This window comes from Musa acuminata, chromosome BXJ2-6, assembly GCF_036884655.1.
Source record: "Musa acuminata AAA Group cultivar baxijiao chromosome BXJ2-6, Cavendish_Baxijiao_AAA, whole genome shotgun sequence".
Taxonomy (NCBI): Eukaryota; Viridiplantae; Streptophyta; class Magnoliopsida; order Zingiberales; family Musaceae; genus Musa; species Musa acuminata.
In genome coordinates, this window is record NC_088343.1 from 12,313,352 (window position 1) to 12,337,826 (window position 24,475).

Below are 24,475 nucleotides of genomic sequence, written 5' to 3' on the forward strand. Positions count from 1 at the left end.
AAAATCATATAAAATGATATGGACATATGTTTATGAGACTTTCGAATGTAATAGTCGTTCACCATATATCGCTTCAATAAAGGTTAAGAGAAGAGAAAATCATTTAAGATGATATAAACATATGCTTAGAAGATCTTCAAATGCAATAGTCGTTCACTAAATATCGCTTCAATGGAAGATAAGATGAAAAAAAATCATTTAAAATCATTTAGACATGTGTTTAAGAAATCTTCCGATGGAGTAATAAGACATATAAAATAATTATTATTAATAGTACGAGAATCGATAGTGAAAGACTAAACAGATTTTAATAAAAATTATAAATAAAATTTACTTCCAATTTAACTAATCATTTTTCACATATCTCAACTAGCCAACCCAATATGATTTTTCACATAGGCCTTACTTTACAACTTGTTTTCATTTTTTTTTGTTCGAACCTGATAGAATCGTTTTTGGTATATTACTTTACCATCAATTTTGTAGATAACAAATATGAAATTTATTTAGGTTGAGTATTTTGTTCAATTTGAATGGTATACATCATTGCATAGTTTGATGGTTAGATACTATGCATACAATTTTATAGTTAAAATCTTTTCTGAAAAATATAAATAACAGCTGTAATGTAATTAGTAAATTTAATTAAACCTACTTGACCCTCGAAACCGTCTTCACGCCGTTTTCAGGGCTCCAGTCTGGGACGTGAGATGATGGGGTCCAACACGCCATCAATCTGACATGGCAGAAATTGCCATGTGGACCCCGCAGAAACGTCGGCAGCAGGGCCTGCAGATTGTTGTTCGAGGGTGATTCGGCCGGCGCCAAAGCACAGGTGTCCTCGCGTCGCTGCGCTCGAGATCACGCTGCTGTCGAGCGTCGTAGACATCAGTCAATCCCCTTCGTACCGCACATCATAGGCCTCGTAGTCCCTCCGATCTCGGCCGTACACTAACGCCCCCATTTGTCACGCTAAAAGGATAACATAATTTAGACCCACAAAAATTCTTTTACCCTTTTCCCTCGCACCCACGTCGCCAATCCAGCTCCTGATGTTGCAGTCCAGTGGGGCCTCCAGTGTAAAAGAAGGGTAGGATCCGTGTGTGTATAGGTTTCTAGTACGTAGCGAAGGATTGTTTGTGGACGACACGTAAGCGATGCCGCGGACTCCTCCATGCGCAACAAACCGATTTGAATCCGCCGGACAGGTCCGTCACCCGACCAAACCTTTCGGCTCTTCCCCACCCCTTCATCAAACAGAGCTCGCGCATCTCGACCGCGGACGGTGACAAGCGGCGGCGATCTCTTCCCTTCGGTTTCGCATCGATTGATCACCTCGATCCATAACGGGTCGCTCCGCCGACACGTGGTTTCCGGCCCGAATTTTTTTGATAGTCTTAGGCTGGCATCTTGGGCGATTATGCTCGCGTTTGCGCTTCTTCTTTGATCCAGAGATCTGCCGGTGTGGTTCTCGGTCGAGTGAATTCTGTGATATCTTGGCCCCCGGCATCTAGTTTTAGTTAATTGTGACGGCGGCTGCGGTTTTCTTGGTGCGTGGAGGGTCTTCGATCGATGGATTTCGTCGCGAGTTGTCGGGTATCTTCTCTTTCCTTTCATGCTTTCTGAATTTCGTTTCCTATTTACTACGTTATCATTAAACTATAAGTTGGGATTGAGATTTTATCGTGATGATTATTAGAGTTAGGTAGTAGAAGTATTGGGATTGAATTTGTCTTTTCCTGAGGAAAACTTTGGAGTTATGAACTGATATTGGTTAATGTTCTTTTTGGCTAATTGAAATATTGCGTGAAGTGTCTTTTTGAATTTGCTGGTCCCTTTTGAGTGCTTCGACAGATGATCATTAGGCATCTTTTCTGTCCTTTATGTATTAGCCACTGAAATCACTCGAATAGTTCTAGCTGATTCAGATGATTAATTCTGTAAGCCAAACTAGAGTATGTTATCTTTTTTTTAGTCACCTTCAGTAGCAAAGTCGTCTGTGTTATTTTCTCTTGTGAGACAATCACCATATGTAAATCTTAGTGCTGCTTAATTACCAATTCCAACTTTTAAGGTGCGAAGCAATATTTCCATGATGCTTGCAACAGTATACTCTTGTCCGTTTGCCAGGGAATCTCATCACTATTTCAAATTTCTGAATCTTGTTAGTTCGCTAGTTAAATGGTTAAGTTACTGGATCATTTATTTATTATGTCGGTTCATGTACTTATCATTATAATACTTGCAACAAGCACTTGTTATTGACATTGTAGTTATGTTACAGGATGACAGCCCCTGTTATCCATTCTGCATTTGTTACTGGCTGTCACATAGTTGCCTGGGCTAGAGCCTAGGCAGTAGACAAGTCTCAGAACACATTAGATACACTGATCTGTCTTATGTATTAAAAACTATCTGTACGTGCAATCAGACATAAGCATATTTGAGTATATGTTTCCATGTATGGATGTCGAATTGTAGATATTGTTACTTATTTCTTGAACTTAGATAAGTACGATGTATCCTATCCTTATATAGGTTGTAGATTAGTTGTATAACGTTCCTTTGAAAGTGTTTTCAAAATCAAATATATTTTTTCTTTCTTTAAGAGTTAAAGATCTAGGAGTGTGGTGCTGACTAGTTATCAGAATGTGTCATCCTAGAAAGATACTGGCACAAGCCACACTGACCTGCGACAGAGGTACAAACACATGGCTAGTGCAATTTTTGGTGTGTGTTAACAGATATAGGGGCTTGTTGACTGACAACATGGTAGTGGCACATCCTTGTGCCATGAGGCAATCATTGGTTATATAAGTTGAAACAAGTCCTTCATGGATAATTTTGTTATTTGGGTTAGGTCTATGTCTCTAAGTTACCAAATGTGAATTAGACTTGGCAAGTTGTTTGGTCTCTTTTAGAATATTTGGCATAGCATAATAGAAAAATTGTGTACGTCCAAAGCATTGTCAATTTGATTTTTCTTTTTTGACAATGTACATTAGACCTTTATTTCATCTTTATATATATGTATATATATATATATATATGTATATATATATGTATGTATGTATATATATATGTATGTATGTATATATATATATATATATATGTGTATATATATATATATGTGTATATATATATATATGTGTATATATATATATATGTGTATATATATATATATGTGTATATATATATATATGTGTATATATATATATATATATATGTTTGCCCAACAGTTATTTTTGTTACTTCTCATCTGATAGCCGATCCTTTGTTCTGCCAATTTGGCTACTGGAGGATGACCATTGTATTTGTTGGATGTAGTTCGGTTAATACTGATATAAGCTGGTTTGTTATTGAAACATTTTGGCCTGTGGTACCTACATGTTCATTTTCTTTGACAAAGTTAATAAGGTACAAAAGTTTTCATGATTGGAAGAAAGAGCAAAAAACAACAAAGTAAGTTTCTGTGGGCATGTGGATTGCAGAACATGCCCTGTTTAGTGGACACATTTCAATTATGTTATTGTTGTTTTTTTTTCTAACTGTATTGTGTTCCTTACATCAGTAGGTTGTGTATGCATGGACATGGAGAACAGTATAAATTTGGGTCTTTTATGTTAAAACATGTTGATTGTCTGCATAATTAATCCAATCTGTATTTCTTGCGGTAAAAGCTTTCTGTTTTATTGTTCATATTTGATTCTTCTGTCCTTTTACATCAGGATAAATTGGCAAACTTTAGAATAAAAGAGCTTAAAGATGTCTTGACTCAACTTGGTTTGGCAAAGCAAGGAAAGAAGCAGGTTAGGAGTCATTCTTCTTTGTTTCTTTTAGTTGTAGGGTACCATCTAGTTATTTTAGTCCAAATGTCATAAGCATGCAACTTGGCATTTTGTTGTGATAAGTGCCTCTTTAACAGCCACAAGAGATGGAGCTTTTCTGCCTGTTTATTAAGCTTTATTTTAGACTTGCATTTTCTAACTGTAGTCTATTTTCTTGTACCAACCATGTTAATACTATTGATTGTAAAATTCGATAATTCATTGTGAGCTGTATTACACTTCTCATTATAGGATACTCATTTTACAACTCAGATCCAGTAGTTACTTATTTTGTGTTCAGTGATGCCAACATGCAGATCTTGATTATTATTAGCCAAATCACATTTTTCTTTTTGTTTATACTTTATAGTTTATATTATCTTCTACACATTGCTTTTGGTTCTTCTTTGATCTATTTTATAATAGCCTTTTATTAATCGTATGTTATGCAGGATCTCATGGACAGGATTTTAGCACTGGTTTTAGATGAACAAGGTATTCGAATATTCAGAATTAGTGGCAGTTTTATTATACTTCATCTTGAGAAGTACCAACTGTAATGTGCATGTCATATTTCTTTCTTTGGAAATTAGACGTTCTATAGGAAAGAAAACATAGAGATGATTGGTATCTCAGAATACTTCTTCTAGTTTTAGTTTATACATGTGGAGTTTTGTACATCCACAGAGTTACATAACTCGATTTTAATGAATTCTCTCATATAGTGACTTTGGTTGTAGTTTTCTTTATTTGTTCTATTTCATTAAATTTATTCCTAGTAAAATTTGTCATTCAATGGACATTTTTGTTCAGTCCCCAGTTATAAAATCTATTTCTTTTGTCAGGATCTTTTTTGTCAAACCATATTCTTCGCAATCAGAAAATTTTCTTCCTGACCATATTTTTGGACTTCTTTTTCTGCTTGTTGAGCTTGCTCTTTTTTCATCCTTCTGTGGTATTGTTTAAAGATGGATAATTATGACCTTGTACTTTCATTCTTCCATCAGCATTGTATATTATCAGCTTTTCGATACATATTCCCCTCATCTCATTTTTCCTAAAGTTCTTTGCAGTTATGATTTATATAAGCTGCCTAAATATTGTCTTGTAAACTTATGTAATCGTGAGAATGCTGCCGGTTATTTTAATCCATCTTCATGCATCGCCAATCTGACTAGTTCTCATGTTTTCTTTTGTTTCAATCAATGATTGAAACATCGTACCGTACCAGAGTTTCGAAATTCGCCTCTCTTCTCCCCACGGCGACGTCGCCTTTATATATATATATATATATATATATATATATATATATATATACACAAGGTCTGTCGTACCGAGCCGTACCGCCCGGTACGGGCGATACGTACCGGTCCGAGAGGTTTTCGGTACGCGGACCGATTGTTACCGGTCTAAGGTACTGTAGCACTATAGCAGTGCATTGTAGCACTGTAGCAGTGCTACAGTACTCGGTACACCCAGGTGTATCGCTCGGTATACCATACAGTACCGGTACTGAGCCCAGATCGAAATACTGGTATGGTATGGTATTGCGAACCTTGTATATATATATATATTATTTTATTTCTTTATTTATATATAAAAGTAAAAAAAATCTGCGACGTCGCCGAGATATATATACATATATATATTTATATGTATATATATAAATTAAAAAAATTGCTCGATAGCGAGCGGTCCGTGTACCGATCTGCTGACGGACCGGTACGAGCGGTATTATTCGAAATTGAAGACCTTGGTTTCAACATTCTACCAGTGATTAATGAGTATCTTATCTGTGTATTATTTGAATCTAATTGAATACATATATCATGTAAGTATATTGCCAAGTTATGTTCTCTAATCTTGTTTCATGGTTTTTACCAGCTTAGCCAATTTCTTTACATTGTTCTGTTTACTGTTGACTTCTTTCCCCACCTCCACTCATATATGAGCTTCTCCCACCTTTCCTGCTCTAGATCCTCATTATGTTTGGCTTTATCTCTCTTATTTCACAGTACCTGAGCCACAAGTTTGGGGAAGGAGAAACTTTGTAGGGAAAGGAGGAGTAGCTAAAATAATTGATGATACTTATAGGTGATTATCACATTTACCCTCACCTATATTTCCTTATTGTTTTAAGTCAAATGCTTCTAACTCTAAATTATTACAGTGTGTTGTGCTTTGATATGTCCCTTGCAGGAAAATGCAAATTCCTGGTGCTACAGACTTAGCATCTAAAAGCTACAGTCGTACAGAATTCAATCACATGAAACCTAAGGAGGTTGATTCATATAAATCAGAAATGAAAATACGTTGCCCCTGTGGGAAATCATCTAATTCTGAGTCAATGATTCAGGTAGTTCTGCTGCTTCAGATTCGATGTTTCTAAAATAAACTTGAGGAGCACTGGATCTTGGTAACCAATAAAATAAGTTTCACATGGCATTATCCATGGATTTTTTGTTAGTGTTACAATCTTTATATCCATGTGGATTAGTGATCCATTTGGACTCTCTTATAGTATTTCTTTTCTTCTGGTTAGTCACTTCTAATATCACTAATTTCTGATCAACTCCAAAGTTATAACTAGAAACTGTGCCCTTTGGTACTTCAGCTTAAAGATTTTTTGACTGTCTTTTGCTGTTGTTACTCGCATATACAACCTGATAAGGAAAAGTAAAAAAAAGAAACTGTAGGAGTTCTTACCCTCTCAAACTTTTATTTCAGGGTAAATCTGAGTTTGATTCTCTTTATCATTTTTTGTTAGTCATAAAACAAGAGAATGCACAAAAACTGAAAGCAGAAAAGAAGTAAAATTTCCTAGAGAGTCCAACTTTAGATAGAAATAATTTTTCCTAGAATTTTCTAAGCACACATACTAACAGGTAAGCAACTTTCATAAGTCATACTGTTATAATAGAATTTGGAAAATGAAATTACTGACTCTACAGATGTCTTATCCAGCAATTATAAATAAGGACGAAAATTCATCCAAAGATGTCTTATCATCCTGTAGTCCTGGACTAAATAGGTCTGAAACTTGAGTCAACTATACTGCATCATTTTAGCTTCTTTTTCTAGAAGACTGGTGCATGGTCATCCTTGAATTCTTTTTCCAAACTTCTACTAGTGTTCCGCTTTTTTTTATCCTAGTATCATATTATCTTTTGTTTGTACAATTGTTTGCTAACTGATAGTGCTTTAGTTGCTTTATTTCCATCTCCTCATTTTACAAGAATTATACATTTTTTTTATTGCAGTGTGAAGATTCTGGGTGTCGAGTCTGGCAGCATATTGTTTGTGTAATTATACCTGAAAAATCTATGGAGGGTGCTTCTCCTGAAGTTCCGTCTCACTTCTATTGTGAAATTTGCAGAATCAACAGAGCAGACCCGTATGGCATATTCATCCCTGTTGTAGTTATTACTTATTAGAATGTTATAGTGGATTCTTACTTATATATTTGACCCTCCACAAAGGCTGTCATTATTCTGTTTCATTTCAACTTGATAATATTTGTGGGATTGCAGTCATCACAGAATGCCTTTTCGTTTGATCTTTTGCCAGATAATATCAGTTGATATATCATACGATTCATCATAAATTATCAAGATGCTGAAATTCATTCTGATTATTAGGTTTAGTTGCATTTAACATGAAGCTTGTTTGTAGGATTTGGGAAATGTATTGTCTTCCTATTTAGAGTCTGGAAATTCTTTACTTATTATTATGCTTGCATCATATACAATGCATGCCAAATTACTTTTCATTTGACTGGTAATATTTTTTAAAATATTTTTGTAAATGTATGCATCTCTTTTTATGATATCATGCCCTGAATATCTTGTCCCCCTCGTGATTATCTTGATGAATTAATGATTTCATACAATGGTATAGGATATTCATGACCATTTATTACTGCTGTTATTGGCTAGATATCTATAATGTTTTGACAGGGTCATGACTTTATATTGTGGACACGTAATAAGAACTTTCTAAATGACTAATTTAATTCTTATATTTGTTATCTGGGTCCTGTATATAGGTTGACGAATTCAATTCTTTGTCTGTTTACTGCTGTTCTTCACTTTTGTATATAGAATCAGTTGATCATGATAGTGTTGATTATGACATGCAGATTCTGGGTGACGATGGGGCATCTATTGCATCCTGTAAAGTTTTTATCAGCAGGCATCACAGCTGATGGGTTAGTCCTCATCAAATCTTTCTAAGTTTGTCCATGGCTTGTTGAAGAATCTAAAAATGTTTGCTTCTTATGTTAATGTCAGTCAGTAGGGCAAACAAACATTTTGATGTTAGCTATAAAAAGTCTTAATGCTTGTTATTACTTGAATTTTGGAAGTTAGAACTGGCTCTACATTGAGTATTTCTACTTTTGCAGTCTAATTTGAACTATTTAAATCTGGTCGAATTACATGGATATGAATGACAGAGGCTTAGGGGAATGTATGTGGAGTTAATTGTATAATAGAAAATTCTGAAATTGATGATATGTCCGTTAATTGTATAACAGAGCCATAATCACTTCTTGAAGTTCCAGCTCCTCCATTGGAACAATCTTTTGTGAGTCCATATACACTCACATTCCATGTTCATATCTTACCACCTTGTTTCAGTTCTAGCCAAACACTTTTGGCTCACATTTCTCTGCCTGTTATTGTTTTTTTTTTTTTTGTCTGCATTAAAATAAGGATACTGTATATTAAAAGATCTCTTGTTCTTTAATCTACTTCCCTTGAATGTTAGAATGCCAAGCATCTCGAGTTGGCTTGCAAGTATTGCGTGTGCTCCTTCATTAATAGTTTATGTACTGTCTTTCTTAATGCTTCTGTACGACTGTTTAATTTGGGGGATGTCTAATTGTTAGGAAGGGGTCGAAGGGAAATTCAGTTTTGATGGACTGGCTACTTGTGTTTGGTAACTTTGGTTCACATGAAATCTTTGCAGAACTATGGAACTGCAGCCCCAAATGGATTAGGATCGATTTAGACTTCCACACTTCCCTACATCTTGAACATCTTAAATATCTTGCTGCGTTAGGAATAAGAAATTTTAGATTATTTCTTGGGCATCTTAATTATCACACATTTTGTATTTGAAGTCACATTGAAATCAGTGATTTAAAAAGGTGCTCGGGCGAGGCGAGGCGAGGCCCGAGCGCCTCGCTTCACTTCCAGGCGGCTCGCTTCAAAGAGGCGTCGTCTGGGCGCTCACCCGAGCCCAGGCGCTGGGCGCTTTGGGCGAGCGCCTGAATTAAACAAGGTGATCGAACCAGGATTTTAGGTCTGGTTCGGTCTCCGGTGGTTAGTTGGTTCAATCGAACCAACTAAAATTGATATCAGCTGTCGCTGCCCAACCCTAACCCTGCTCGTTGCCGCTGCCACTCCCGCTCCCGCTGCTCGCCGCTGTCGCTACTTGCAACCGTTGTCGCTGCTCACAACCGCTGCCGCTGTCGCCGCTCGCCGCTCTTGCTCCCGCTGCCCACTGCTCGCCGCTACCGCTATCGCTACTAGCCGCTGTCGCCGCTCCTGCTCCCGCTGCCGCTGTCGTTGCCTCCTTACACTCCTGCTCCCGCTCCCGCTCTCGTTGCCGCTGCCGCTGCCACTGCCTCCTTACACTCCCGTTGCTGCTGCCTCTATACACTCCCGCTCCCACTGCCGCTGCCTCCTTACACTGTCGCTGCCGCTGCCGCTTCCTCTTTTCTCAGTCAGCACCCCCTTACACTCTTCCTTCTTCTCCGTCAGTATATTGTTAACAGTATACTGTTAATATTGTTAGGTTTATTTGAAATTATTAATTTTCAATACTATTAATAGATTAATAATATATTATTCTTAATTTAATATTATATTTTTATTTAAAATTTTAAATAATTATATTTATTAATTATATTATATATTTTTATATTTTAGCACCTCGCTTCGCTCGGGCGAGCGTCTGGGCAAGCGCCTAGCGCCTCGGGCGTTTTAGGACTTTAGCGCATTTTGGTACCTAACGCTTTTTAAATCACTGATTGAAATTGCACTTTAGAAAATGAGATGAATTCTAATAGTTTATACTTCAGAGAACTATAACAAAGATAAGAGTATGTAGGTATGGTGTTTCATAATAAGACTAACATTATGTGTGTCTGGTCAACAGAACTAAAGATATGAGAAGGCAAAACAAGCCAGTTAATTATGTACCGCATCAATGGGAAAAAGGTTGTAGAGTTTGTTGTGACTAATATTAGTGTGGATATTGTAACTTTCTGATTGCAAATATGAAACTAAGGAGTTATTTGGTGGATGGAAGAATGTAAGATTCGTTAGTGTCATTAAGAAGTGTTTCTGTATCTTAGGATCTGTAGTTTTCTGTATGATATAAAATACTGCTTCAATTTATATGTATTAATCCAACGAAGTGCTTATAATGGAACATAAGCACGTTTCCACCTGGGTGTACCGCTCGGTACACCGTACCATACCGGTACCGAGCCTAGGTCGAAATACCGGTACGGTATGGTATTGCGAACCTTACTTCATAAGATCTTATATGGACAATTTCTGAAGTTTTTTCACTATTTAATTGGTTGGTATTTGTGAACTGACTGCTTGTATAATCTGGCATTACTAATATCATATACTTACCATTTTTTTTATTTTTGCATGCTAATTTTATGGCGGCTATGTTTACATCTTTTCCAGCACAATCACAGTGCACAATGTGGAGAGAACATTTCAATTGTCAAGATCAGATAAGGAACTGTTAACGAGACCTGAATATGATCTTCAGGTTTGTTTCTAGTTTTCATATTTTGTTTAACTATGTTTACCTGGTGGCTGTCCTAATTATACATCCTTTTGGTAAAAGAGATGAACTTATGAGATAAGACTCATAAATTGCTTTCTTTAAGGTGTCAATCCTCTGCCATTGTTGCTTGCTGTAATTCTCCTATTTGACAATTAATTGTCTCAGGATCAAATAGTAAACCAGAATTTTGAGTTCATGAATCGAGCAAATAATTAATTAAACTGATAAACAATGAATTTACATTTTTTTTGTCCTGAAATGTTACCATAATCCATAGAATTGAACCTGCAAGAGACTGTTGTGTTATGGTTATCAAGGAAAGACCATTCCTTTTATGAATTAATTTGTCGCCTTGTCCTCAGTGTGAAATTCTCTTTTTGTTTCATGATCCTTCTTAACTCTACTATATTTTTTTTATTTTGAAGATTTTAGCATTAAGAAAAGCTAGTTGAAGTCTTAAATTTATTCTCTTTAATTGCCTGAATTAACATGAAAACTTTGCAATTGTAAAATGAGGCTCTAGGTGACTATATTATGAGGGTTTTTTTTGTCATTTTATTCTTTTGTTCTTTGATTAATGGCTTTTAAAGTATTTTCATGATCATTCTAGATTCCAATACCAGAGAAGGACTTTGAAATGAAGACTAGTTTATTTTCTTGATCCTTCTTAACTCTACTATATAAGCAAAATCTGCTCGATTTCCTGATTGTCCTTTGTATTGCTACTCATGCAAAGTAATTAATTACCGAGCATATGTCATTGATGTCATGGCCCTGTGCAGGCCTGGTGTCTACTACTCAATGATAAGGTCCCATTTAGAATGCAATGGCCGCAGCATACAGAGTTGAAAGTCAATGGTATGGAAGAAAACTGTGCTTGTAACTATTGTGTTATTTGTCATTGATGTGTTTTCTGTTGATTTATTGAAATGGTGGTAGTTCTAAATGTAATTTTTACTTGCACACCCAGATATTATTGATGTTAATTATGTATATTTAAGGGCAGTCCCAATGCTCGAGGCTCCCGCTGATGTGGTAATTATGTATATCATTTCTTATATTTAAATTTTGACTCTTAACAATTAATTGCATAAGGCTTTCTTTACTAAATTCAGGTTTTTAAAGTTGAAATTGGAGGTATGATGCCAATGTCATTTGAGTGTTGCACTACCTTCCATTTTGCCCATTCCTTTTAGCAAGTAGTGAAACTAGTCATTGCATCACTTTTTAACCTTGTTTCTGGCGTTGCATATTGCCCATTCCTTTTAAAATTAAACCACCAAACCAAACTTCGTTAGCTTCATTAATGGCAAGTTTGTCAAAATTGAATGTGAAATGTACAAAACCAAAAGGCCACAGTTGAGAAATATTATTCATAGGATTTTGATAGTTCAACTTATGTAATGTAGTAAGCGACCAAGCAGTTTCACACATACTGTGATCCAAAAGCGCAGACCTGCTAATCATAACCGAGACTGCATGAGCAAAAATGATCCTTTTCTTTTTCACAATAGTAGAATGTAATCTGCTAAAAGTTGATGTTAGAAATGGTACAGTAGAACTGTGTGACAAAGTTATCACCACTTTTATAGAGATTTGAGGATTGCTGGTGTACTTAAGCTTTAGAGAATTAGTTATATATGAATATCTTCCATTTGCTAACAGGTGTTTCAGTCACAGTGGTTGCTAGACCTGGCTCACAGTTGTTGGGTATCAATGGCCGAGATGATGGTCCAATGGTTAGTCCCCTTGTTTGATACACACTTACACAGTTCACTTCTGTTGTCATAGTCACATTATATTCTGTGCCTACTCTTTTTAGGGGCTTTGGATTTTTGTAATTTACTTGTACCTCCATTGTGATTGCTATTACTGAATATCTAATTATGAACCTAAGAGAACATAAGATAAATAAGCAGTCTAAATACAGTGCCATATGTCTCCTGGTTCTGTATTACTACAAACCTAATGTTTATTGTATCTCTTCATTTTTTTTAACTTGTTTATTTCATATTATTTGATTTATTTTCCCAGATCACCACATATAGCAAGGAAGGGATGAACAAAATTGTTTTATCAAGGTGCGATTCTCGTATATTCTGTTTTGGGATAAGACTTGCAAAGAGGCGGACAGTACCACAGGTAAACTAGCTATTTTTTTTTTGATAAGTATAAACTAGCTATTTGTTGCTATATAAGGTAACAATTCTTTTTGCAGGAGTCAAACAGTTTATTGGTGATCACCCCTCTAATCACATGTTATATGAATAGTTACTACTTACTAGTGAACAAGACAATAGAAGAAAAGAGTTTCTCTTTTCTCACTTTTGTTTGTATACAGGATGAAGTACATATAGTCAAACAAAAGAAAAGAAAGGAAAGCGCTACCTAAATAAATTTAGGTGCTAATCTAGGAAATATACAACTAGCAAATGTACACAAATAAGGTAATACAACTAGGAGTGAATCAACAATCATATCTTAGTCTATCACTTCAAATAAGGTAGCATGTCAAGAATCAAATTGTAGCAGATCTTGACATATCAAATCATAGCAGATTTGATAGATCTCAGCACTCCCCCTCAAGCTGGTTCGAAGATATTTAACATCTCCAGCTTGCTATTTATGTGATCAAACTACTGTTTTTAAAGCCCCTTTGTGAAAATATATATTACTTGTTGCTTGGTAGGGACAAATGGAATACATAACAGTCCATCATCCAACTTCTCTTAAATAAAAAGTTGATCGGCCTTAATGTGCTTTATTCAATCATGATACACCGGGTTGTGAGAGATATTAATTGCTGCCTTATTATTTGAGTCAAGGTTTGTTGTACCAATGCGTATCACTCGGTACGGACAGTATGTACCGGTCCGACATGATATCGGTACACGGACCACCCTCTATCGGGCGGTACCGGTCACTTGATCTCATATCGGGTGATACGGGGCCGGTGCTGGGCGGTAACGATCGAACTTCGATTGTTACCGATCAAGGGCTGAAATTGCCCTATTTTAAACAGTCAATTTGACCCTACGATGATCGATCTTACAATACGAAGCAGCAAATCAGTAGCGAAAGTAGAAGTTCCGACATTTACTATGCTCCGCACCAAAATAGGCCTTGCAGATTATTATTGTAATCTGTGATGTTTGATGTACCTTGCTTTATTTTTCGAATTTGCCTTTTATTTTGAAAATCTAAGAAGTAAAACTTACTTTAGAGTAGGTTTTATTGACAACATCCCAAATATATCTAGCCATAGGAAGAAGATATATCTTGTTGATTTCTGGTTGCATAGAGTGAAGCAACCACAACATCACTGTCGCATTCTCGATCTCCCAAGTTTCGTATGAAGCATCTTCCAAGGCTTGTGCCTTTGCAGCCCCATTCACATATCTGAACTTTCCTTGTTAAAGAGATCTTCATGGTTTGAGATCACTCCATAAAATATCTCCCGCTTAGTTTAATGGTAGAGATATGGATGGTAATTGGTATAACTCTCAAATTGAAGGGAAGATTGAGTGTGGGCAGGTTAGGTAGATTAGAAACAAACTTAGGAGTTTCAGACATGATTGGAAACAAGAAGAGTTACTAGAGAGAATTTTCAGCAATGAAGGCCGAGAGAAAGAAACTAATCTGTCATATACCATAGACGACAGAAAGAAAAACAGAACCTAACCTTGCTCTCATATCATGAACAAGACAATAGAAGAAGAGAGTTTCTCATTTCTCACTTTTGTTTGTATACAGGATGAAGTACATATAGTCAAACAAGAGAAAAGCAAGAAAGGAAAGAGCTACCTAAATAAATCTAGGTGCCAATCTAGGAAATATACAACTAGCAAATGTTCACAAATAAGGTAATACACCTAGGAATGAATCAACAGTCATATCATAGTCTATCACTTAAAATAAGGTGGCATGTTAAGATTCAAAACAGATCTTGTCATATCAAATCAAATCACAGCAGACTTGATAGAACTCAACAATTAGTTGGTTTATCATTTTCTGATATCGGACTCAATATCTAGGTGACCCATTAGGAGAAAGGCAAACCCAAGATTATTTCCTCTTACCAGCATTGATTTGTAATTCTTTTCCATAACTGTCAGATTGAGTCACATTTCAGACCCAACATTGGCAGGAGCCTGATGCACTAGGTTGATATATTTTCTGTTTATCCCTTTATATTAACTATATTACATATGTCCAGGCATTTTTATCATGTGAAAAAATATGGTGTGCTTATCATTTTGTCTACAGTGAAACTTGTGGGAACTTCTTTTGGATTTGTTTTGCAGATGCAACAGCCATCAGTCATATACTCCATGAATTAGATTCCAGCATATTAAATGATGTGAAAAGTACCGGTCTTCCAGAGTTAGAACCTTGGGGCTTGATTTTTGTAGGTCAAGATTTTGAAGGATTAATAGGGTTGGAATTGACAAGCAAGTATGAACTGCTAGGATCTTGAACTTGAACATCAATGGTATTCGGCAACTTTTTGAACTCATCTTGGTAAAGGCAGTGTTGTAATTATGTGTGTCAGTCATGAGAATATACCATGGATGAGGAAGATGTTGGTATGCATTGGTAATTTTCACTCAAAAGTTACATTCAGAAAATTACATATATGGAAAGACACAACTACACCTTTTGACTCATTTGGCATTTTTTGATTTTGAACAGTATAGATGATAATCAGAAATTTTCTTAAAGGAATATTTTTGCTTTTGGATATTACTTTTTCCTTCACAATGTGATTTTTCATGCAATTTATGGTTGTGAATGAGGAAATTTTATTAAATTTCTGAATGCCAGTTTCTTTTTTTATTATTTTTAGTTTTTGATGTTGAATCAGTTGTTCTTTCTTTAAAGCAAGTAGTTCTCATTTAGGTCCTTAGTTTGGTTCCCAAGGAAGAAGAAGGTGAGTGTTTCCAGGATGCTCTTGCTCGTGTTTGTCGCTGCATTGGTGGTGGAGCTGCTACTGAGAATGCGGACAGTGATAGCGATATAGAAGTGGTAGCTGATTCTGTCACAGTGAATCTTCGTTGTCCGGTAAGTGACAGTGTACATTTTGGTGCAACCCTATCAGGTCAAACATGAACAGGAATCATGGGACAGAAAACATGTTACTAGTCATATTCCTCTACCCAATATATGAAGTTTAAATCTGAAACAAAATTGAGTTTGAGACTTGCCTATTTAAGAAGTAACAACAGAAAAGGATCATATAGACCAAGCAATCTAAGAGCTTTGTGATTTGTGTTAGAACTTAAACATCACAGGTCATGCATTGACAAGAACTAGTATTAGTAAATAGCCTTTTAAAACAAATATTTAGCACCCACAAAGATTATCTTTTCATGTTGACTCTAAAATTCATGTAATTTGGTCAACTTCGACATGGAAGTATGAAATTTTTGTCCTGCAGCTGGTTGGACATCATGAACTGAATAAGCTCAAGAAATAATTGATCCAAAGGTGGTTGTTGTTTGTGGCCATACCGGATTGCACAAATACAAATTTCAGCAGGCTGATTGTGTTCCTACATAATCAATGGTGTAGACATTGTTTTAATTGTAGTACAAGTTTGTATATAGAAGTTTGATCATTTGATGTCCCTGTACCTAATAGTGGTGCCAAATTTGTTGATTTTTAGGAATTCTGGTAGTTAAACTTCTGTTGCTTCATGACTATTAACATCCTTAGAAAGACAACGAGTTTCTTTTCTTTGCATATTTGCAGATGAGTGGGTCTCGGATAAGAATAGCAGGCAGGTTTAAGCCTTGTGTTCATATGGGCTGTTTTGATCTGGAAACATTTGTGGAGCTAAATCGACGTTCTCGGAAGGTTATGATTGTTCTTACTTCTTAGTGCCTTCTTTTTTTCTCTGTTCAGTTTTCCTTTTGTTGTTCAGACTCAGAAATTTTTGCTGTCATGCAGTGGCAATGTCCAATATGCCTTAAGAACTATTCACTTGAGAACATCATTGTTGATCCATATTTCAATCGCATCACTTCGATGGTAGGTTTTCCTGGATCTTTGTTTTGTTACATTTAGTTTACTCATTGTTTTCTTATTGAAGATCTATTTCTTTTCATTTTGCTGATAACAGTTGCAAAATTGTGGAGAAGATGTAACTGAGATTGATGTGAAGCCTGATGGTTCTTGGCGTGTAAAAAATGAACTAGAATCCACTGATCTTTCTCGATCGCATTTGCCTGATGGTACCCTCTATGCTATTACAGATGCAGAAGTAAAACCTTACATGGGGAATCTGAGATATATGAAGCAGAAGAGCCCTTCAGAGAGGCACTTCAGTTTGAATTCAGGAATGAAGTCAAATCCAAAGCGAAGACCTAAAGATAATAGGCTTCCATCTTTTGAGAGTCCTAGTCTTGGTAAGCTTGAAAATCTTTGTGAAGGCATAATAAATATGAGCAGTAGTGCGACTGGAAGTTACAGAGACGGGGAAGATCCAAGTGTAAATCAAGAGGTTGGGGGACCTTTTTATCTGTCATTGAACAATGGCCATGAGTCTGATTCTCTCTCTCTCAATCTTGATCCAACATACAGTATTGAGAATATAACTCCTGCACCCTTCGAAGATCCTAATGTGATTTTCTTGAGTGACTCTGATGATACACTGATTTCTCCTGAAACTGCATATGGCATTCATCCTTCTGGTAATAATACAATCCCTTTTCCCAACCATCCTGGGGTTTCAGAAAAATATTCTGAAAACAATGGGCCAGACACAAGTGGAACTTCATTCCTTGGATTATATAACAATACTGATGTATTTGAAACTTGGCCATTGCATGCATGCCCTCAGTCAGGTCCTGGCTTTCAACTTTTTGGAACAGAGGTCCCAGATGTTTTAGCCGATTCACATAGTTCCCTTGGGTGTGCACCAATTAGTGGCTATGGTTTGACAACTAATCATGGTGTAGAAGTTACTGCACAAATCCAAGATCTTTTTAAATGTCATTCTGGTACTGGAATGCTAGGAAGCTTAGGTGATAATCCCCTAGCAGTTGCAAATGATGACCCTTCTCTGCAAATTTTTCTTCCTAGTCAGCCAGTAGGAGTTGCCCTTCAAGATGACTTGATTAATGGCACTGATATAGGGAATGGGATCAATTCTGATGATTGGACATCTCTTAGACTTGCTGCTGGTGGAACTCATGGTGACTCTACCCCTTCAAATGGACTGACTTCGAGGCAACAGGTCACACCAAAGGAGACTCAGATGGACCTATTAAATGATGATGGTTTGTACCTTCCCATTACAACTGTTAATTATTTTCCTCTTTAATACAAATTGCCATGGTTTCAAATATGTTCCGCTACCCGTAGATTATTTTCCTTTTTGTTTTGCGGATGATACCAGGTGGCAGGTCAGAATACATCCGGAAATATTCCGGTACCATACCAGTCCAATAGATTTACCGAAACTGGTGTTGGATTGAGCTTTAGATTTTTGCATGACAATGACTACACTATGGGCACAAAAATAGCTACCATTCTGCCATATAGAGTTTTCATGCTATTGTTATCTACTGCTTTTAAAAAAACATTACAAAATCTCTACATGTGATTATGCTAAAAGCTCAGTGTATAAAAATGTGTACTTATTCAATATGACACGAAAAAAGAAAAATAGTTGATTTCCTTGGAGGAGTATGAAGACTTTTTAACATTTGGCATAGTGAATAATTGAATTAACACTAGTGATTTTGCAGCTGTCCATTCCGAATGTTCTAAAGTTCCTGTTGGCAAATAAAATAAGCAGCTCATATTTTGATGCATTTTGTTTTCCATAAATGTTGTACCTTCATGGTATTGCCCAGATTTTTTGATGCAGATCTTGTTTTGACTGTAAATTTGTGTCCTCGTTTTGTGTATGCAGCTTCTTTACTGTTGAGTATGAACAGCAACAAAGCCAATAAAGCAAATTTTAAAACTCAGAAGTCCGATAGTTCTCCTGGACAACCACGGTCTATTAGGCCTCGGTTATATCTGTAGATACTGATTCCTATTGTTGATCATGTGGGGATTCAGATTAAGATGGAAACTAAAAGGTTGCTGCATGCCTGCTACTGCTGTTCTACTCTGATGTTATGTGGGGAAAAAGGAGGCCAAACAATCTTTATACTGACATGAAAGTGAAGTTACAATACATGATCACAGCAGCAAGTTTCTTAGCTACGACTGCTGGAAGTATCAACTAAAGGGAAATATCAAACATCTTGTTTGGTGGCAGATGGTGAGCTAATTTTAGTTTGGGCTGTTCATTACTTCGTGGAAGATTTCCTCTCATTAGCTTCCGCCTGCAATCGACTGAAGACACCCATTGCGTGGCTGCCACACCAGTTTGTTAACTCTAAGATTCTATAGGCAGAGAGGGATGGGTTCATTACACGTAAGCCAAATAGGTGGGCAGCTGATGTATTATAATTGTATGATTTGATCGGTGTAAATTCATGTGCCTATCCAATTCTGGTTGCAGTGAAGAGAAAGTATTGCTTATAAATAACTTGCCACGAATGCTTTCAAGTTACAAAAATTCCATTATTTGATGATGATTGGTGTTCCTGCAGGGATATTGGTTTATGTTTTAATGCTTTCTGGAATTTCGTGTGCTTTTTCTGCTTCTAATCAACCTCCTTCATGCTGAGAAGGTACATGCCACATCAGGTATGTGAATTTTCCCGTAAAATTCTCATTAATCCAATTATTCTCTTTCTTGTTATCACAACAGATTTCTGTATAATTTTATATCGTACGGACGTATTGATTTTTGTTTAGTACAATATATATATATATATATATATATGTCCTCCCTTGATAATCCTAAACCAAGAGGTAACAGAAAAGTGACGATTCTTCTTCTTCTTCGTCGTGTTCTTTGTCAAAGGTCGAGATATCTACGACATTCAGTATCTTCATCAAACGCTACATATTAGGAGAAGTCGTATTCTTCTCCTCGTTTGACATGATGAGAGAAAAAAAGGAGATGATGTCATCGAGGTAATGTACATCTCTTTTTTTTTGTATATTAATTTTTATATTTTTATATGATATATATATATATATATATATCTAGATATATATAAGAGATGTATGTTGCCTCGACGACGTCATCTCATTTTCTTCTCTTGTCATGTCAAACGAGGAGAAGAATACGGTCTTCTCCTCATATAGAGCGTTTGATGAAGATACTGAAGGTTGTAGACATCTCAGCAAAGAACACGGCGAAGAAGAAGATGAACCGTCACTTCTCCGTTACCTCTTGGTTTGAGATTATCAAGGGAGGATAATGCTAGATCAGGAAGCATCAAGCTTCTCTTGATTTTCTTTTTTCTTCGAGCGTCTTCTTTCTCTTCTCCCTCGGTACTTCTTTTTCTCACATTATAACCAAACTAATACCATCAAGTAACAAGCGACGATAGTCAAAATCGATCGTTACCCCTCAATACTATCTTGTATCATTCGATACAAGGTTTGATCAACGTTACCACTCAATACTAGCGATATCATTCGGTATTATAATCCTTACTTTCGATATTATCTATTATTTTTTTATTACCATTTTTTAATATTATCTATTGGTTTTTTTTTGTCATTTTTTTATTACAACTTTCTATGGAAAGTGACTTAAAAAAAAAATAGAAGTATTTTTAATTCATTAAATGATATACATGGTGTTGATATAATCAAATCGGATGTAACATTGAAACTGACTAATATTTATATTTATATCATGGAATGGCTGAACATCATTCTAAGAAATTTTCTTCTGCTAATCATCTGCTTTTGATATGATAGTTATGTTTTGGTCATTGGAAATGTGGATTTGCAGAAGAAAATTTCCAATGACCAAAACATAACTATCATAAAATATTTCACAATGATTATGCCGTTATTAAAATGGATTATGATTATAAAATATTTCACAATTATTCTATTTTTCTTATTTATACTCCAATATGATCGTGAACATTACTTCATATGTTGGTTTAGGAAAGTAGCATTTGGAACCTTTCCTAGACAATTGCAATCCTCGATGAACGATCAAGATATAGCATCAGACACCTTCTACGGTTGATGATTGCCTCGTCATTTGCAAGCCTTGATGGACACCAGTCCTTGATGAACGGTCAAGATGCGGCATCGGATACCTGCTACTGATGATGATGCCAACTCTTCTTGTGGTCTACCGCAGAAGTTTCTTCGTGTGAGACTCGGCCAGATTGCCAAATTCCCAAATCCATTTTCCCTAGTCTCGTTCCTCTCGCTTCCGGGCGTATTTGATCTCTCTCTCACTCTCTCTCTCTGCTCCACTTCGATCCCATGGCGAATTTGGAGGAGTCCAGCCCTCTCCTGAAGCACCCCGACGGCCGCGAGGAGGCCGCCCCCGAGTGTGCGGAAAAGGTACCGGCGCCGCCACCGGAAACGGCCCCCGAGCCGCATGAGAAGGTGCCCTTAGAGACCGGCCCCAAGCTCCAGGAGAAGCCGCCTCTGACCGCCGCGACGGTCCCAACCGGGTGGACGGCCGACGGGCTCCCCGTCGGATGCGGAAGCGTTGTCGGTGAGCCCGTCGGGCGCGCCCAGTGGAATTCCAGCCTTTTTGCTTGCCTCGGCCGCAACGATGAGTTCTGCAGCAGCGATCTGGAAGTCTGTATGTTCTGCAACCCCTCTCGTTTCGTGGCCTTTATGTATCTTCCATCGTTCGGTATATTTTGGCGTACATCGGGTCGATCTCTCTCTTTCACTTTGATTAAGATGGGGGTTTCGAATCTGATACATATATTGGTTGTTTTCTGGTGGTTTTTGGATAATACTTTTCATAGATCTATTAGATCGTTGTTGTTCAGAACCCTCCACGGCTGATAATGTTAAGGAGACCATCCTCAATTAATTTCACAACGGCGTGTCATTGTGAACACGTTTTCTTTTGGCCATATAGGTCATTGGTAGTGTCGAGTCAGCTAATTTTGCCGTAAACATGCATTTTTCTGTCTGAAAATGGGATCTATCTCTCAATAAATTCAGGATTGCTTCGTTTAAACCCTAAAAATTGAAAAAAAAAAAAATTCTTCGAAATAATAACACTAACCTCATATGCAGTTCACTTTGGACATGTTTTGTGTTTGTTATCAAGGGCTAAGCACAGTAGGTTTGCTGAAGTTTAAGTGTATGTCTTCAAACTCATGGTAATATGGACAAATTACAATCCTTCTTAGTGGTTGTGTGCATATTCTAGAACAAAATTTGCATGCAAATCACGGATGACATCTAAAGGGAAGGCAGAGCTTTTAGCACTCATTTATATCCATCATTATTTGAACGATTTTCAGGTTCAATTATCAAATTCATGAACTTAATTAAGGACCAGAAGTGCTTTGCAATCATACCGAAATTCTTGAAACATAAACATTCACATAGTCAGCTTTCACCTTGTAAAAATATATAGCGTGTGCTATCTAATAAATGTTCTCAGCAATGTTTGAGAAGGCATCTTTACAAAGTTTACAAATAACAGTATTAATGGAAAACCAAAGAGTGGAAAATGGAGGAACAACTGTATTTAAGTCTGGTGCTAACTTTTTTCCTATCCTTCTGTTATCTGGCTTTTATCTGTAAGTATTTGGGTCTTCTAAAGATGAACTGTGTAATGGGAGTTCGTAGTTTTCTGTTTAGGCAAGGTATTTTCCTTTTATGCTTATGCCATTTCATTGATCAAAATTTTAAGCATCCATAACAATGGGCAATGCCACTTTTTATACTATATATGAAAAAAGTTGCCTTGAACAGGTAACTGTGCACTTGTCAGGTTGCTAACTATGTCATTTATCTGGTCTTGTATGCATCATTAAGCATCAATAGCTTGGTTATCTCATGTTGACTATCGTGGCAATGTTCAGGTCTGCTTGGTAGCTTTGCTCCATGTGTGTTGTATGGAAGTAATGCAGAGAGGCTTGGAGCAGTTCCTGGGTCTTTCGTCGATAACTGCTTGCCTTATATTGGTCTTTATGTGCTTGGGAATGCTGTTTTTGGTTGGAACTGCCTTGCACCATGGTTTTCACATCCTAGCCGGACAGCCATACGTCGCAAGTTCAATCTTGAAGTAATTTCTTTCCACTTTCAAGGGAATGTGTATTCGCATTCCCTTTTTTGTCTATTGATTTGCATAAAATAGCTAGCATTGGACTTTAAATCATGAAGAAAAACTTGCAGTTAAAAGATCCCTTTAGCTTGTCATCAATATGGATCTTAATCAGTTGTAAAATTTACATCCTTTCTCTAAGAGTTGAATGATGATGCTAGCTGATATTGCTCTGACAACTAACAACAACAACAAATTCATAAGTCACAACTATTTGGAGTCGGCTACATGAATCTTTGTATATCATTAGTTGCACATGTGCATGAAATTAACACAATCGTGAACACAGCAGATCTTTTTTAGTAGCCTCATCTGGTGGTAATAATTAAAGGCCAACTCATAAAAATGCTCATCTCATGTAAATGTAGCCTTCTACACTTCTCCTTCCCAGGTTGGCAAAAAATTGAATTTGCGGGTAGTGAGACCATTGTTTTTACCTTCAGTAAGATAATTGTGTTTTCATCATTTAACTATGATCCCTTTGGACTATATATCTTTTATGTTTGTTCAATCAGGAGAATGCAATTAACACTTCTTTCATTGCCCAAAAGTTTTTATAATTTTTTTTGTTCTCCACTATTTGTATTATTTGATTTAAGATGTATTGTCTGTAACATCAACTTTAAGATGAAAACAAATGACATCATTTGGTTTCAATGGCCTTCAAGATCCATGTCATTGTTGTATGTACTGAGATATATTCTCTTTTTTTTTTTCTTCCTATCAACTTTTAACATATGCATGTTTCCATTCTCATTACTCTGGTCTTGTTATGGTGGATATTCTGCTGAAGATGTTGCCTAAATTCTCTGATTTTCAATTTGAGAAAATGCTCCTAACTTACTGATGTTGCCTCTCCTTTGTTCTGATATATAGGGTAGCTTCGAGGCATTCTCCAGATCCTGTGGGTGCTGCCATGGAGTAGCCGAGGATGAACTGAGACGTGAGCAGTTGGAACAAGTATGTGACTTCGCCACGCATTACATGTGCCACACTTGCTCCCTCTGCCAGGAAGGTCGTGAGCTGCGTCGCAGGCTGCCCCACCCCGGACTCAATATGCGACCAGTCTTACTTATGATGCCTCCCATGGAACAAACCATGGGCCGTGGTGCCTGATGTGTCTGCATCATTTCATCTTCTTCAAGCTAAACTGAAGTTATTGTAGACAAGGGTAGTGGATATATGCATGTGTATGAGTCTATACTTGTCTCCCTGCAGTTATGGCGTGTATGATAAGAGGTTCTAATATGAATCCATTACGGAATCCCTGCCAGTACCGTGTGTATGATAGATTCCCTGCCAGTACGGAATCTGTCAACTGAAGTTGTGTAGTGTTAAGGCCCTTTGATCTTTCATATTTCTGCATCTTGTCATGTCTGGGAGTGTAATACGAATCCATTGCTATTTATCTGGTTAGATTGCAGCTATAACCCATTTTAGCAAGGATAGAATGGATTGGTACCTAATATCTCTTGTTAGGAATTGTTAAGTAAGCTGAACTGCTTGAAGTGTTTGGCTTTTGGACTGGTAAAGATAAGGCTTAGATTTGGACTGGATGGTAAAGCATGAGGTATAATTTGCCAAATGATAGAAGGTTACAAAAAGATGTGATTTTTATATGTTTGCTAGAAATAGTTTGTATTGGTAATTGGTATAA

General features: G+C 36.7%; 2 protein-coding genes across 3 annotated transcripts; both read left to right on the plus strand.

Annotated features, from left to right (window-relative positions):
• Positions 1 to 1,176: 1,176 nt before the first annotated feature.
• Positions 1,177 to 19,231, plus strand: LOC135614913 (E3 SUMO-protein ligase SIZ1-like). 2 transcript variants are annotated; one of them, XM_065112786.1, is made up of 16 exons: positions 1,177 to 1,596; positions 3,729 to 3,809; positions 4,280 to 4,322; positions 5,843 to 5,921; positions 6,027 to 6,183; positions 7,088 to 7,221; positions 7,966 to 8,034; positions 10,535 to 10,622; positions 11,423 to 11,498; positions 12,306 to 12,379; positions 12,675 to 12,782; positions 15,540 to 15,701; positions 16,392 to 16,496; positions 16,590 to 16,670; positions 16,762 to 17,920; positions 18,559 to 19,231. In XM_065112786.1, the coding sequence occupies exons 1-16, from the start codon at positions 1,573 to 1,575 to the stop codon at positions 18,672 to 18,674; spliced, it is 2,556 nt and encodes an 851-aa protein (XP_064968858.1). In that variant the 5' UTR covers positions 1,177 to 1,572; the 3' UTR covers positions 18,675 to 19,231. The 2 variants fall into 2 exon arrangements, with proteins under 2 accessions (XP_064968858.1, XP_064968859.1); XM_065112787.1 differs by lacking the exons at positions 1,177 to 1,596; positions 3,729 to 3,809 and having other exon boundaries at positions 4,303 to 4,322; positions 5,998 to 6,183.
• Positions 19,232 to 20,870: 1,639 nt separating this feature from the next.
• LOC103987911 (cell number regulator 8) lies at positions 20,871 to 24,248 on the plus strand. Its single transcript, XM_009406375.3, has 3 exons — positions 20,871 to 21,330; positions 22,577 to 22,779; positions 23,695 to 24,248. The coding sequence occupies exons 1-3, from the start codon at positions 21,003 to 21,005 to the stop codon at positions 23,932 to 23,934; spliced, it is 771 nt and encodes a 256-aa protein (XP_009404650.2). The 5' UTR covers positions 20,871 to 21,002; the 3' UTR covers positions 23,935 to 24,248.
• The last annotated feature ends 227 nt before the right edge of the window (positions 24,249 to 24,475 follow it).